This window comes from Carcharodon carcharias, chromosome 14 (genome assembly GCF_017639515.1).
Source record: "Carcharodon carcharias isolate sCarCar2 chromosome 14, sCarCar2.pri, whole genome shotgun sequence".
In the NCBI taxonomy this organism is placed as follows: domain Eukaryota; kingdom Metazoa; phylum Chordata; class Chondrichthyes; order Lamniformes; family Lamnidae; genus Carcharodon; species Carcharodon carcharias.
The window spans coordinates 43,149,277-43,163,813 of NC_054480.1; the positions used below are offsets into that span (position 1 = coordinate 43,149,277).

General features: G+C 39.4%; 1 protein-coding gene across 5 annotated transcripts in view; it reads left to right on the forward strand.

Moving 5' to 3' along the window:
• gdap1l1 (ganglioside induced differentiation associated protein 1-like 1) overlaps window positions 1-10,083 on the forward strand; it is a 76,424-nt gene extending 66,341 nt beyond the window's left edge. For 4 of the 5 annotated variants that reach the window (XM_041205083.1, XM_041205081.1, XM_041205082.1 and 1 more), the window contains 2 exons: window positions 2,048-2,162; window positions 9,740-10,083. In XM_041205083.1, the coding sequence (XP_041061017.1) occupies window positions 2,048-2,162; window positions 9,740-10,083 (459 nt within the window). The remainder of the gene's footprint in view (window positions 1-2,047; window positions 2,163-9,739) is intronic. The other variant, XM_041205085.1, reaches the window with a different exon arrangement.
• Window positions 10,084-14,537: the final 4,454 nt, after the last annotated feature.

Sequence of the window (14,537 nt, forward strand, 5' to 3'; positions counted from 1 at the left end):
AGAGATTAATGATTCCCTATCATGTTTTTCTCCCCAAAAGAATCAACATTGGACAACCAGTTCTCAGAAAGTAATGCAAGTTCAAGAGATCAGTAAAAATAAGGGAAGGTATAATCCACTGTTTCAATTAGATATACAAAGTGCAGAATTTTTCCAGCCTGGTAAAAGAGGGGGTTTAGGGGGTTGGGGGTGGAGTTAAGAAAATCAGAAAAGCCATCAGGCCAGCTCCCCAAGATGTTCCTGCCTTCTTGTGCCTTTCCCAGAGGCAGGTTCACAGCTGAAATGGAAACCTGTCCGGCAGCAACAGGAATTCACTTAATGCATTTGAGGAGCCAGTTAGCACAAATTTTACCACAGCAATGCAACCATTAAAACCTCATACAGTCCCCCGTATCAGCACTCTGGCAAGTCAGAGAAAGCGCTGCACAGTGGAAAGTTGGAAATGAGATTGGTTTGAAGAATTTTAAATGCACATCTGCAAAGATGGCAAGGATGTTGTCTTCCCAGGTCAGAGGCTTGCCATGTGCCAGGTTCTCCTGGAGACTGATCTCTATGACAGTGCTGGGACTGATGCAATGGTGGCCACTCTCCCATAGTGGTGCTTCCATTGACTTCCTGCCAGTCCTGCTGCCTGGGTCACAGCAGCACTTTGATTGGTGAGACAGTGACGGCTGCTGGTCACCCTAGCAATGATCCATGATGTGTCAAATTCCTGGCTCTGGAACCATCCTGAATTAAAAGGCAAACTGGGAGGTGGCTGATAATTAGCCAACAGGCGCACTGCTACAATGACCGGGTTCAGGATCTGGAAATAGTCCTAGTGCTCGAAAATTTTCCAGCTGCAGAAAATTACCTCACCTTTATCCAGAAACCTAAAATACATTTTAGAGAATATAAATGTCTTAAATATCTGTAAGGGAAATACATTTTAGAACAACATATTGTTAGAACAATGAAAACAAGGAAGAGTTGGAATCAGATCAGCACAATGCTGGTATGATGCCAGGTACATAGGCTGCAGCTACCAATGATTGGCTGATTGAATCAAACTACTTGTTCCTTTGGCTGTTTGGTATAGGCAGAGTACAGGCCATACTTGACCAGCCTGCGCTTGCAAAACCCAAAACTAAATGTCTACAGTTAGATACGATTCCGTGATTGGGCAGCACCTGCGAGCACTAATAGCTACCACCACCTTATCGAGGCAATTAGGGATAACTGTAAATGCAGCCGTGCTAACTTTAGCCACTGTGGGGACAGAAAAAAAGCAAAAGCTGCATATTATATTTGAAATACTTTGAAAGGTAGCTTGCACAGATTAAAAATGATTATGGTCTGATCTCACTTTGCCAAGTCATTACCCAAGAATTTTCCACTGTTTATTTCATAAATTTAGGAATTTGCATTGTGCTGCCTAACAAATGTTCGCTGTTCAGTCTAAGTATCACATTGGCCATATATGTGCAAGCTGTTGGAAAATGTTTCCTTTAGAAATAAGATTCAAATTATTTTACTATGAACTTGAACGTAAACTACTTTGTATTTGAAATTTCCTTCTTAGTTTTGTAAAAGACAAATCTGTTTTTCTCTAATAGAAGTTAAAGGTTACTTTACAATAATCCAGTTTTCAGTTTAATTTAGTGAAATCACAAGGTAATGAGACACTATTTGTGCTTTACCGTAGTTGCTGTATTACTGTGAGCAGTGCCAAACTACATTTTGGAATCTTTGACGTTAACATTTGCAAACAAAATACTCAGATGTATCACAACACCAATACGTTCCAAATAATAAAAAACAATTGACTGTACCTTCAGCATTTTCTAATGTTAAAATTATCACAAATAGCTTGAGACTAACAAGTAGGATTACTTGCTTATATGTATGGGCAGAGTGATACTTTTCCCAGTTTAACAGCCCTATCAGCTAGCAGGCTAATTCCAAACTGCATGCTCTCACCACTGGCCACAGTGAGCACGATGAACAGTTCTGTTGTTACTAAATAAGACTGAATCATACTAACACCCTTGTTTCGAATTCTTCCTAGGCTAAGATACTGGATCATGATGATGTGAACAATCTGAAGAAAATTCTTAGTGAGTTAGGAAAAGTTTTAGATCAAGTGGAAGCAGAGCTTGAACAACAGAAGCACGAATTAGCAGGTATGGAGTTCTTAAAAGACATTAGCAGTGATACAGTAATATGTGTTTATACAACTTAAAATTTAAAATACTTCAAGAATGGAAAATTTTAAAAGTTAATATAAATTTGCAAATAGCAGGTGCTTCACTGAAATTTACCACAATGTTCAGACTGGTAAAAGACACATTTTGCTGTTGTTTCAACTCCAATCACACAATCAACACATCTGTATGTAGGTGACACAGATTCAGCCCACCACTGAACGAACTGGTGGGAAACCACTCACCTCTCCAAGGGGTGCTATTTAAGTGCAACCAGGCACTTAAGTGGACAGTATCAAGTCGTCTACAGAATAGTCCCCCAATTTGGCAGAAATCCAACCCCACCTCCCCCCTCCCCCTGAGAGCTGCTAGCTAATCAGAGGCTGGCAGCTCTGCATTACAGGCAGTGCCACCAGGAGTGGTATTTGCTACCACTGGTAATTCAGTGAGGCCTTCACCAGCGATCATCACAGGATTCCTGGAGACAGGTAAGTATGGGCAGGCTGGGGGTTGCCAGGTAGGGAGTGTCGGGTGCAAGGGCAGGATGGGTAGCTCACCCCTTTCCAAAGCCTGGTCCCCTCAATCGGGCATTAAGTGCCTTTGAAAGAGGGACCCCTGGTGAAGCTGCTGGGAGCTGGGGCCTTTAGGAGGCACAGGAGACATGCGAGAGTTTGGGAAAATCCCTGAGCCACCATTAATCTTGGTGGGCTCATTTGTAATGGCCTTTAAATAGCGCAATAATGAGTGTAATTAGCCAGCGGACAGGTTCCATGCATCAGCCCATTCCTGCAACTGATTAATGGAGGTCAGTTGTCCTGCCAGCGGGAATAGACCATGCGACCTCCCCGCGATTATGCAGACCTGTCCATCACATAGTTCACTTTGGCATCCTCCATTAAATCCTGGCCAGTATTTGCAGACCAGGTCATTTGGTAACATTTTTTTACGAACATACCGATAATGACAGACATGAAAAGACACACTTGTACTTCCAGCTTGTCCCACACATGTGATACATTGTATATTACAATATGTACACTTTCAAGCCTATCTAAAGGCTGTGCAACCTCCAGGACAATCCTGCAATCTATGGCCCCCTTAGAAAGTCAAAACTAGTTCAAAAGATCACTCAATCATGATTTATGTTATATGATGCCAAACTTAAGTAAAAATGATCTCGACCTCAACCAGAAACAGATCCAGCTCTTTCAAGAAGAAATTCCACAAGTTTGGGATATTCAACATACCCACCACAAATTCACAGATTATATGGATGTGGATAAATCTATTCCTTTCATTTTGAAAACATGCTCAAGGTCAGTACCATTGAAATTGTTTGGCAGCCTTGTTAATCTGCCATGTTACAGAGATACATCAGGGAGATGGTGGTGCAGTGGTAATGTCACTGGGCTAGTAATCCAGAGGCCTAGGCTAGTGTTCTGGAGGCATGGGTTCAGATCCCACCACGGCAGCTGGTGTAATTTAAATTCAATGAATAAATCTGGAATATAAAGCATGTCTCAGTAATGGTGACCATGAAACTATCATCAATTGTTGTAAAACCCATCTGGTTCACTAATATCCCTTAGGGAATGAAATCTTCCTATATGTGACTCTAGAACCACAACAATGTGATTGATCTTAACTGCCTTCTGAAATGGCCTAGCAAGCCACTAAGTTCAAAGGTGATTAGGGATGAGCAACAAATGCTGGCCTTGCCCACATCCCATGTAACAACAAAGAAATTTAGGCATATCAAGTCTTTAGATGGGATTTTCCGGCCCATCATGGTGGGACCCACTGCAGAATATTTGGCAGCCCAGCCAAAAGTCCATTGACTTTTGGTGGGACCAGACGATCCTGGCAGTGGGAGGGGCCGGGAAAACCCACCTTTAGTCTTGCAGGAATATCTAGCTACTTTTGGAAAAGTATATTGAAAACAAATTGTCCTGTTGTTCTTTCATTCATTCTTTCTTCCTTGAACCTTTTAAGTATTTTCAGATGCTTACCCCAGTTAATGAAGTTGCAATGACTGTGATCACCAACAATATGCACACCAAATTAATGACTATATCTATGAATACTTGCCTTCTGTAGTTTAAAGATAGGAGGTAATGTCAAGCGTAGGCTGAGTTTGGTCTAATAGATTAGATGGAAGATACTTGATTCACAATTAAAATAGCTGTAATCTGATGAGAATGGTCAGCTGCAAAGACATTACCATATTCTTGTCCTGATTTAAAATGTCAGCCATGGCTCATTTGGTAGCACCCTTTCCTCTGAGTCAGAGTGTATTGGGTTCAAGTCCCACTCCAGGACCTGAGTACAAAAATCAAGGCTAACAATCCAGTGCAGTACTGAGGGACATTAAACTGAGGCCCCTTCTGCCCTCTCAGGTGAACATAAAATATCCCATAGGACATTTTCAAAGAAGATTAGGGGTGTTATCCCTAGCGTAAAACTAGAAAGTGCTGTAAAAACTCATCAGATCTGGCAGCATCTGTGGAGGGAGAAACAGAGTTAACATTACGAGTTCAATACAAGCGTCTTCAGAACTGAAGAGAAGTAGAAATGTGATGGGTTTTATGCTGTTGAGAAAGAGGGGAGAGGGTCAGTTGGAACAAAAGGGAAGGCTGGAGATAGGTTAGGGGGTGGGTGAGATTAAACGCTAAAGATGTCATGGGAAAAAAGTCAAAGGGAGTGGTAATGGTTGCAGTAAAGAAACAAGGCATGGGCCCCGAGTAAATGTTAATGGCAGAACAAAACAAAGCTCTGTCTGAAAGCAAAAAAGTATGAAACAAGATACAGGCTGGCACTTGGCAAAAAAAAAATCAAAAGGGAGCTCAGAGATCCTGGTCTGAAGTTGTTGAACTCAACATTGAGTCCAGAAAGCTGTAAAGTGCCTGATTGGAAGGTGAGGTGCTGTTTCTCAAGCTTGTATTGGGCTTCACTGGAACATTGCAGCAAGCCAAGGACAGAAATGTGAGCATGAGAGCAGGGTGGTGAATTAAAATGGCAGGCAACCAGGAGGTCAGGGCCATGCTTGTGGACTGAGCAGATATGTTCCACAAAGCAGTCACCCAGTTTGTGTTTGGTCTCCCCGGTGTAGAGGAGACCACGTTGTGAGTGGCGAATACAGTGTACTAAATTTAAGAAAGTACAAGTAAATCACTGCTTCACCTGGAAGGATTATTTGGGGCCTTGGGAAGTGAGGAGAAAGATTACATGGGAGGGTGCCAAGAGAATGAGATGAGATATTGGGGGTGATTGAGGAGTGGACAGGGTGTCATGGAGGGGATGTTGCTTTTGGTTGTGGCATCACGCTGGAGGTGGCGGAAATGGCAGAGGGTGATCCTTTGAATGTGGAGGCTGATGGGGTGGAAGGTGAAGACAAGGGGAACCAATCGTGGTTTTGGGAGGGAGGGGAAGGGATGACAGCAGAAGTGTGGGAAATGGGTTGGACACAATTGAGGGCCCTGTCAACCATGTTAAGTCCAATATTCAAATGTTGAGGAAAGAATGAGTCTGGGGCTAGCCTGTACCTTAAACAGAATTATTTCCAAACCTGCAGAGTAAAGACACAGACCCTTCCAGTTCCCCAGAGCCTTGTCCCTTGGGATCATTTGTTCAGCAACATTATCACACTATGCCACCATCTCTCCACAAAACCCCACTTCTTCATATGCTTGTAATGAAGCCCTAATATTCCGCAATTGGGAACAGCTGCTCTTAATTACCAACTTGAAACATGTACTCTATTGCAGCATAATTCCAACATTAACAAACCATAGTGAGGTGGGGAATCCTCGGTTGACGAAAAAGGAAAACATGTCTGAACCACCATTGTGGAAGGTAACACCCTCAGATCAGATGCAATGGAGATGGAGAAATTGGGAAACATTAACTCTCTTCCTCTCTCCATAGATGCTGCCAGATCTGCTGAATTTTTCCAGCATTTTCTGTTTTTATTTCAGATTTCCAGCATCTGCAGTATTTTGCCCTTATTTGAGTTATCCTTGGTGCCGTGGCCATTTTTTATCCCTCAACTAACATCACAAAAACAAATTATCTTGACATTGTCACATTACTGTTTATGGAAGCTCACTATGTGCAAATTAGCCGAATGTTTTTTTACATTACAACAGTGACTACACTTCAAAAGTACTTCATTGGCTGTAAAGCGTTTTGGGATATCCTGTGGTCTTGAAAGGCACTATATAAATGCAATTCTATTTTTCTAGAACACACAAACTATACCAGCAAGATTGTTTTTTTACATCAATTAAATATAAAATGATAAACATTATAACAAAGATAACATACCTAGGAGCCATATGGGTGAGTACAGCAAGGAAGAGCGATAATGGATAAGGCACGAAGAGGCTACATCCTACACTGGATGAACACAGCCTAAATGATGATGGTGATGAATTATAATTTTACAAATGGGACCATGTTCTATTTTTATCTTATAACATTCTTAAGTGGTTTGCCATTTTATTAGTGTTCAAATTTTATACACCAAAGTCAAACAAGGGATCACCTAGGAAAAATGTGAACAATAGTCAATTTGTCTTCAATGCCATTTATATTGTCAGAACAAATAAATGGTAGGCATAAACACTGCTAAGCTGTATTGTTGTCACATCTTTCAGTCACCACATTGGTTCACAAAGTGGACTGTACATAGCACTGAATTTATTTAAGATGAGCACCATAAGAATGCAAGGTGAGAATAGGATTTCTTTTTGTTATCCAGAAGGTGAATGCCCTACCAGAAAATGTAGAGAAGAAAAATCTATTATGGTTTATCAAAGGACAGGAGAATGAAACTAAGTGCTAAGCTCTTTGAAAACTGGCACAGGAACAAAGGGTTCATTTCTAGACTACAACATTCTATGAATCTAAATCCTTAGAACAGTGAAATGTGTTGAATAACATTGGAAGCAATATGAGTACTAGCCAACAGAGAGCAATTTTTATTGAAGGGCTGGATGGCATGATAAGTAGAACAAGATCATTTCACTTCTGAGACCAGGCTTGAAACCTAGCTCACATTTGCTGTTTTTCACATTTTTCTCTGACAGTTAAGAGGTGTGGGTAAAGCAATTCAGGATAATTCAGTTATCAATCATTGAGATTAAACTATAATACTTCCCTCAGACTGGTACCAACTCAGCGTTCTTATTCAGAAAGACTACAATAGCAGCAGCAACATCTTGCATTTATACAATGCTATTTATGTCGGAAAAACATCCCAGGATACTTTACAGAGAAAAGGATAGATTGATGCTGCGCTAAAGATGGATATTCTGGGAGGAGCGAGCAAACCCTTGGCAAATAGATGGATTTGAAGACAGTCTTAAAAGAGATGAGGGAGATCATGAGGCAGTGATTTAGGAAGAGAATTCCAGGCCATGGGGTTTAGGTGATTGAAAGCATAGATGGATAGAGTGACAGGGTGAGGACAATACACAAGGAGCCAAATCCAAAAGGGCAGTGCCTGGGGATTGGCTGGGAGGAGTTGATGGCCGGACTGGAGGAGGTAACAAAGATGGAAAGAATTCAACCAAGGGCTAATATTTTTTGACTTTGAGGCATTTTGGGACTCAGAGTTCAATTTAGGTTAACATTGATCAAGCTTATGAATGATCTGATTCAATTTGAGACAATGGTCAGTGAGACGAAAGGAGTTTGTGGCGAGAGATTGTGATAAGGCCAGAAACAATGGCTTTGGACTTCTGGAAGTTTAGCTGTTGAAAATTACAACTCATCTAACTCTGAATGTTGGACAAGCAGTCTGAGAGAATTGAGGCATCTGAAGAGTGAGGAAGGTAGTAATCATGTGGAAATTGACACCATATGTGCAGATCACAATATCAGAGTGCAGCATATACATAACAAAGAGGCGGGTGCAGGGATGGAGCCTATGAGGTCCCTGAAACTCTGCAGAACTGGTTAAGAGAGGCCATTGCTAAAGATGCTCCAGCTATGATTGGATATATAAGAGTTGAACCGATAGATGGTGGGCTCACCAAGCTGAGCAATGGAAAATTGGCACACGAGGAGGATGATATTTTCAATTATGTTGACGGTTGCAGTGGGATCAGCGAGGACAAGGAAGGATAATGCACAGCAACCAGTGAGAATGACTAAAATTGAAACTAATGCTGCTGTTCCTACTCTTTGGAGATGGAAAAATTCCACTAGAGATGTAGGTCACCTCTGCATAACATCTGATCCAAGTCAGATGCCTATCATTACAACACATGATAAACTGGGCAGATTAGCAGAAAAGTAATCCCTTCCTAGCTCTTCAATGATCATGTATGTTTGATAAATAAAATATAAACTGCTTTTGGACTTAGCAACCATACTGTAATGCAGCAGCCTTCCTGTAATGCTGCTTATTCTGATTTATAAGTGCCTTTTGTATTGAAATAGGATACAAGACATCCTCACCCTGACAAATGAATAAACTCTACCATTGAGCATCTCCTTCTCAATACTTGGTTTTAGAAGCTAACATTAATGCTTTGAGACAGTTAATTTTACACCCATATGCCATTCATTTTGATTTAATTAAGTCTGTCGGTGATGGGAGTGTCATTTTTTTTTAAACTTGGGTGGGATTGACACCAAATTTGCTGAGCATGTATCAGTATTATTTAGGTTCATCAGTAAAAATGTATTTTATGCCTTTTCATGTTATGGTCCTGATTTTGCAGTAGTAATGATGGCAAAACTATCAGCGTTCACCATCAATACTCCTTTGAAACTGACAGCAACATCTGAAGTCCAGACATGCACATGTTCAACACAGAAATTCAGAAGTTTCTGTCAGTGACCCTATGCATCTTCAGAGGGTACATTGTTGAGGTTCATCCAGAATGCATTAATTAGAAATCATTCAACTGACAAGAATGTCCACTGTTACCCTATTACTCACTGTGAAAACCCTTAAAAAAGTTACACCTTAGTGAATGAGGTGAAACTAACTTTTTGATGGCATACTAAGTTCATAATTATGTTAAACACCTTCACTGACCCTGAAAGAATAAGCTTATATTTGTTGAATGTCAAATTTTTCCATCATAATAAAAAAATGCATTCTTTTAAAATAATAATAGTTTGCTTATGATGATTTAGCTTCTATCTTAATCCCATGTGTATATCTCAATCATTCATTTCACTATCTGTAAAATTTAAAATTAAAAGTGAAGGGATTCAGAGATTTTTACTTCCTGGCTTATTGTCTGTGAGAATGCTTCAACGTAGGCTGCCAACCCTGCTTGATGAGATCACTGCTGCTGGACAGCCCTGACGTGATGCCAGATTCAAACTAATGTCAGGGAAGGGGAAATCCACACCACAGACATCGTCTCCTCTTCATGGGCAGTTTTCTTTGGAGGTCAACAGTGAACTTCACTGACTGCAAAATCCAACTTCGTAACTTTTATATTGTTTTATGAAATGATAAGCATTTTACAAGACTGTAATATTGAAATTTTCAGTGCAAGATCTCATGCAAGAATTTGCATTCCTTTGTTTTCTAGGCCAAAAGTGTGAAACGTGGCTGTGCGGATCAGTTTTTACCTTAGCTGATATCTCCCTTGGAGCAACGTTACATCGCCTCAAATTCTTGGGGCTTGCTAAAAAGTACTGGGGAAATGCAGATCGACCCAATTTAAAAGCATATTTTGAAAGAGTGCAGAAACGTACTGCATTTCGAAAGGTTTTAGGGGACATACATACCACACTGCTGTCAGCTGTTTTGCCTAATGCATTCCGCCTTGTGAAAAGAAAACCACCTTCTTTCTTTGGCGCCTCATTTTTGATGGGAACCCTAGGTGGAATGGGATATTTTGCTTACTGGTATCTCAAGAAAAAGTATATGTAAAGGAGTAAATGTAATTCTGTGGTCTGTGTAATGTGTGATATTATGGAATGTTTAAAAAAAGTGACTAATTTCAGTAGGTGAACTCTGTAGTACTGTTAACATTCCATGCCATAGAATGGTATATTATACAGCACATATACTTTAACCGCTGTTTCTTTTTATTAATGCATAGGTTTAGATTTCCCATGCAAACTTCAAGCCAGAACTTTATAAAGCAGCATAAACGCCACCAGATAGTAAAGTTAGAAGTGAATCAACTGACAGTTAGGAAACTGCATTGTATATGACATTTTAGAAGCTAGCAATCCAGCAAAACCCTGCCCTGTTAATAGAATTTAGAAACAAACAGGCTCTGGTGAGTGGACTAAAGCTAATTTTCATTAGACATATCACTGACTTCCATCAAGTCACTCTGCTCAAGTCATTTTATGATCAGATTTATACAAAGCCAATCTGGAAGAATCATACAACCATTTTCTTTTTCTGCTGATTTAAATGATAACTCTGCTTTAAGGGTTGTTAGTGGATCATTTTAAATCATACTTTAGGCCAATACATTTTATTAAACGGTTGAATGAATTACGAATGCATTTCATACTTGAAAAGGATGAAATTAACATTCACAATTGAGTAAAAAATTAAAGTGCACTTACTTGACTTACAAATGTAGTTTTATTTTGAAAACATGTCAATAGTCCCCATTTAGCATTTCTTTAGATCATTCTCTAGTTCAGAGGGAAGCTATATAATCTGCTCCCAGGCCTTTCTTAATCTATATTCAGTGATTTATGAGATAAGCAATAATTATTGAGGTGAACTTCCCAGTTTTTCTTGTCTGTGGAGCTTACCTGCAGTTGGCAATTCTATCCTATAGCCCAGTTAAATTCATGAGTTAACTATGCTGGGATTTACATACGTTGATTTATTTTTCATTGCTCACTTCTTGGTGCCACAATGTGCCATTCATTCAAGCCACTTTCCAAACATACTTTTTTCTCTCTTCCAGCCCTCCCCTATATCTTTTTATCTGCTTCACTCCCCTTCTTCTGAAGGCAGCTATTCATGCTGAGCCATGGTTCCACATGCATCAGTGTCCCTCCATTGCCTCACCCAATGGCTATTCTTGATGTACAAGCTAAATAGAAAGTGCTGCCAGAATGTCAACCATGATCCACCATAGCCAAGTCTGAGTTTTCATTCACTTGATGTCCACACATAAAACGATTAAGAACAGAAACCCTGATTGAATAGTCCAGAGATACAGAAGCCAACATGGTACCTGCTCGTTGCCTAAAATAAAATCAGCTGTCAACATAGGTCATGGTTTAAACCTGGCAAGTTTCTGGTCTGCATATCACATCACACAATGCATTTATTTAATAAGCCTTTGAGGGAGCTTAAATCAAATGTCTCTTCTTAGAAATTTGCTTTTAAGTTAAAAGTCAAAAAAAGAATTGTATTGGCTGATCCCTACCAACTTGGTATATTGTACCTAGTAAGGTGATTGCTCTTAATAAGGCCTCTCAATGTCAAATTAATGCAATATCTGTATTTTTAATACAAAATACATTTACTTAACACATAAAAAGCAAAGAAGAATCTCCTGGTTCCATCTTCATTCATGTTTGAAGGACATACAAACATAATGACAATATGCAAAACTACATGTCAGCATGCCAATGAAGTTGAAATAAGCCCTAAACAACTAACACAAAGCCAGTTAATGATAACCAACATTTTAATAATCTTTGTACCATTACCTAAACAACATACCTGCTCAGATTTAGGTATAGAATGTGTTGACTGTGAAAATTCATAAAGCAGCAATGGGACCAGAACTAGAGAATTTTTCCAGCTTTGTCCATGTTTTATATTAATGTCTTTCATAACACCTCTGGATAAGAACCATAAACTATTACACTTTTGTCCGAGATTTGTTTGTACAAGCTGAAATGTATCATCCAATGAAATAGTTTCACCCAAAACAGCAGAGCAATCTCACAAAAGGAAAATAGCACATTCTTGAAATTTCTCAATGAGACAAGAATATAGTGGCTCATGGCATAAAATTATGGATTTTAGATAAACCTCATCAGTATTGTAACACTTGAGATGTTCCCTTTGCAACTCAACAGTTATGGACACAAGTTAGCATCAACAATCACATTTGCAATAGCTATATTCATTCTCCCTTAGACCACTACTGGTTACATCACAGAGACTAACAAATCATCACTAGAATCGTCATCAGGTGTTGTGCAGGGATTAATTTCTGTTTTCCCAATTATTCTGCTGAGATGGTTATATAAAGCAAAAGGCTTTTGAGATTAGATGGTTAAGTCCTGATTAGAATCACTGCCTACCCAAGACTGATCAATTCCTCAGATTTCAAATTATCACTTGGAAACATTGGGCTGCATTTTCCAGTCGGTGAGTGAGGGTGGGGCCCGCTCGCCGACGTGTAAAATGATGCGGGGTGGCGTCAGGCGTGCGTCCTGACATCACCCCACGTCATTTAGATTTTCAATTCAGCGGGCACGCCAAACTGTCAATGGCCGCTTAAGGCCTTTACAAAAAAGTAATTAAAACAATTAAAGGACCTGCCCATTCAACCTTAAGGTTGGCGGGCAGGCGAAGAGCCCAGGCGGCCTTCAGAAAAAACATGAAACCTCATCCATTGACGGGATGAGGTTTCATGAGGGATTTAAAATGTGTATGAAATGTTAAAATAAAAGAAATTGACATGTCACATGAGGGGACGTCAGGAAAATTTTTTTGTATCCTTTAAAAAAATTTTTAAACTTCCAACGATCTTCCTGAGGCAGCACTTTGCCTCAGGGAGAGCTGTGTGCTCTTGGCAGACGCCCCCGACTGGGGGTGCCAATCAAGAAGCTGCCCGCCCACGCCCACGCCTGCTCCCGTACATCCCCCACCCCCCCCTCCCCGGCGGGGGGGAAAATCCTGCCCATTATGTTGCAGTCTCCTTTCTTAGTCAGAAACCAGGATAATAAATCTTGATGCAAGTACAGTCCTTGCCTTCTACATGACAGAATTCTGTATGGGTTTTAGAAAATTGAACAATTTAAACAGTCTCAATACTGTGCCCTAAATTTGCGTCTGAAGATTTCAGAAAAGATGCTTTGAGAAACAATCCACAGTATCTTCAAAATTTAACTTTAATATAGATATTATTATACAATGCAGGAGCAAGGACCCCATCTTCAATGTTTACATCAGGAATCTAGCCTTCTTGACCACACAGCAGCCTTAAAATGTACATCATCAAAATCAATATCATCTTTAACGTTTCTTAAATACCATATTCTCTATGAATGTAAATCTCATACAAAAATTAAAATGTAATGAGTCATCAATGCTTCAATTTACTGGTAATTATGTGAATAGGCAAATTACTTGTTCCAATTTCTCTTTCCGCGAGACAAAGCAGCAATGTGTGGGATCAAACAACATCATTGTGGAAATAATATGATGATGCTCAAACCAATTACGTACTCAACAGATCTACCATGATTTTATTTTTTGTTTTGTTTATAAAATATTTTGTTTATAAAAAATCCTTTTTGAATGGCGAGACAGCAGACCAGTTGCAACTATTTTGCCCTGGAAGAAGTATGTGTCTTTAAAAATAAAACAAAAATTAAAAACAAGGGATGGGTTGAAGAGTAAAGACTTATACCTCAGGAAAGAATATTACATGTGTATCTTGTTTGAAATTTCAGAAATGCATTTTAAAACTTGCTGCAAACTCAAAATGAAGGGTGTACAGAGCAAACAGAGTATATAGTAATATACACACCTAAATCCACATTTTAAGCATGCTTATATTTTGCTTTGTAGAACCACTGCAAAGACAATGGGTTTGGACAAATTTGCTGCTTGTAAGCTCCATCTGCCAAAAATCATCCTTAACATTATTAAAGTAAAAGAATACAAAACAGTTTTTAATATCGTTCCTAGCCTAAAATAATCCAGAGTAACAGTATTACACATTTAAATCAATATAACATTAGTGTGTGACATGAGAAACATTTTCATAAACTCTGCAGTTGATGGTCAGTACAAATATGAGAAAATAAAGTGGAAACATCAACGGAAAATTGCTGATTTACATTGGGCATCATTTTGTGGGACTATCAGACTGGAATTTGCTACATTAACTTATGGAAATTGCATCCACAGTCATGACGGAATTTATACATAGGAAATCTGGCCTGTGGCCATTGATTGAAGAACTTTTTTTGTAATTATCAAAAAGAAACCACAATATAACAAACTAGTACTTCTTATTTATGATTGTTTTTAGAATTCCTTGTCCATTCTCAATTTCCCAGCACAGGTCAGTGGATGTGAAACAGCTATCAAAATACCTGCCAAATTTCCAATACAATAAAGGGCCATCTACAAATAACCCAGGGTTGTGTTCACGTCTAACT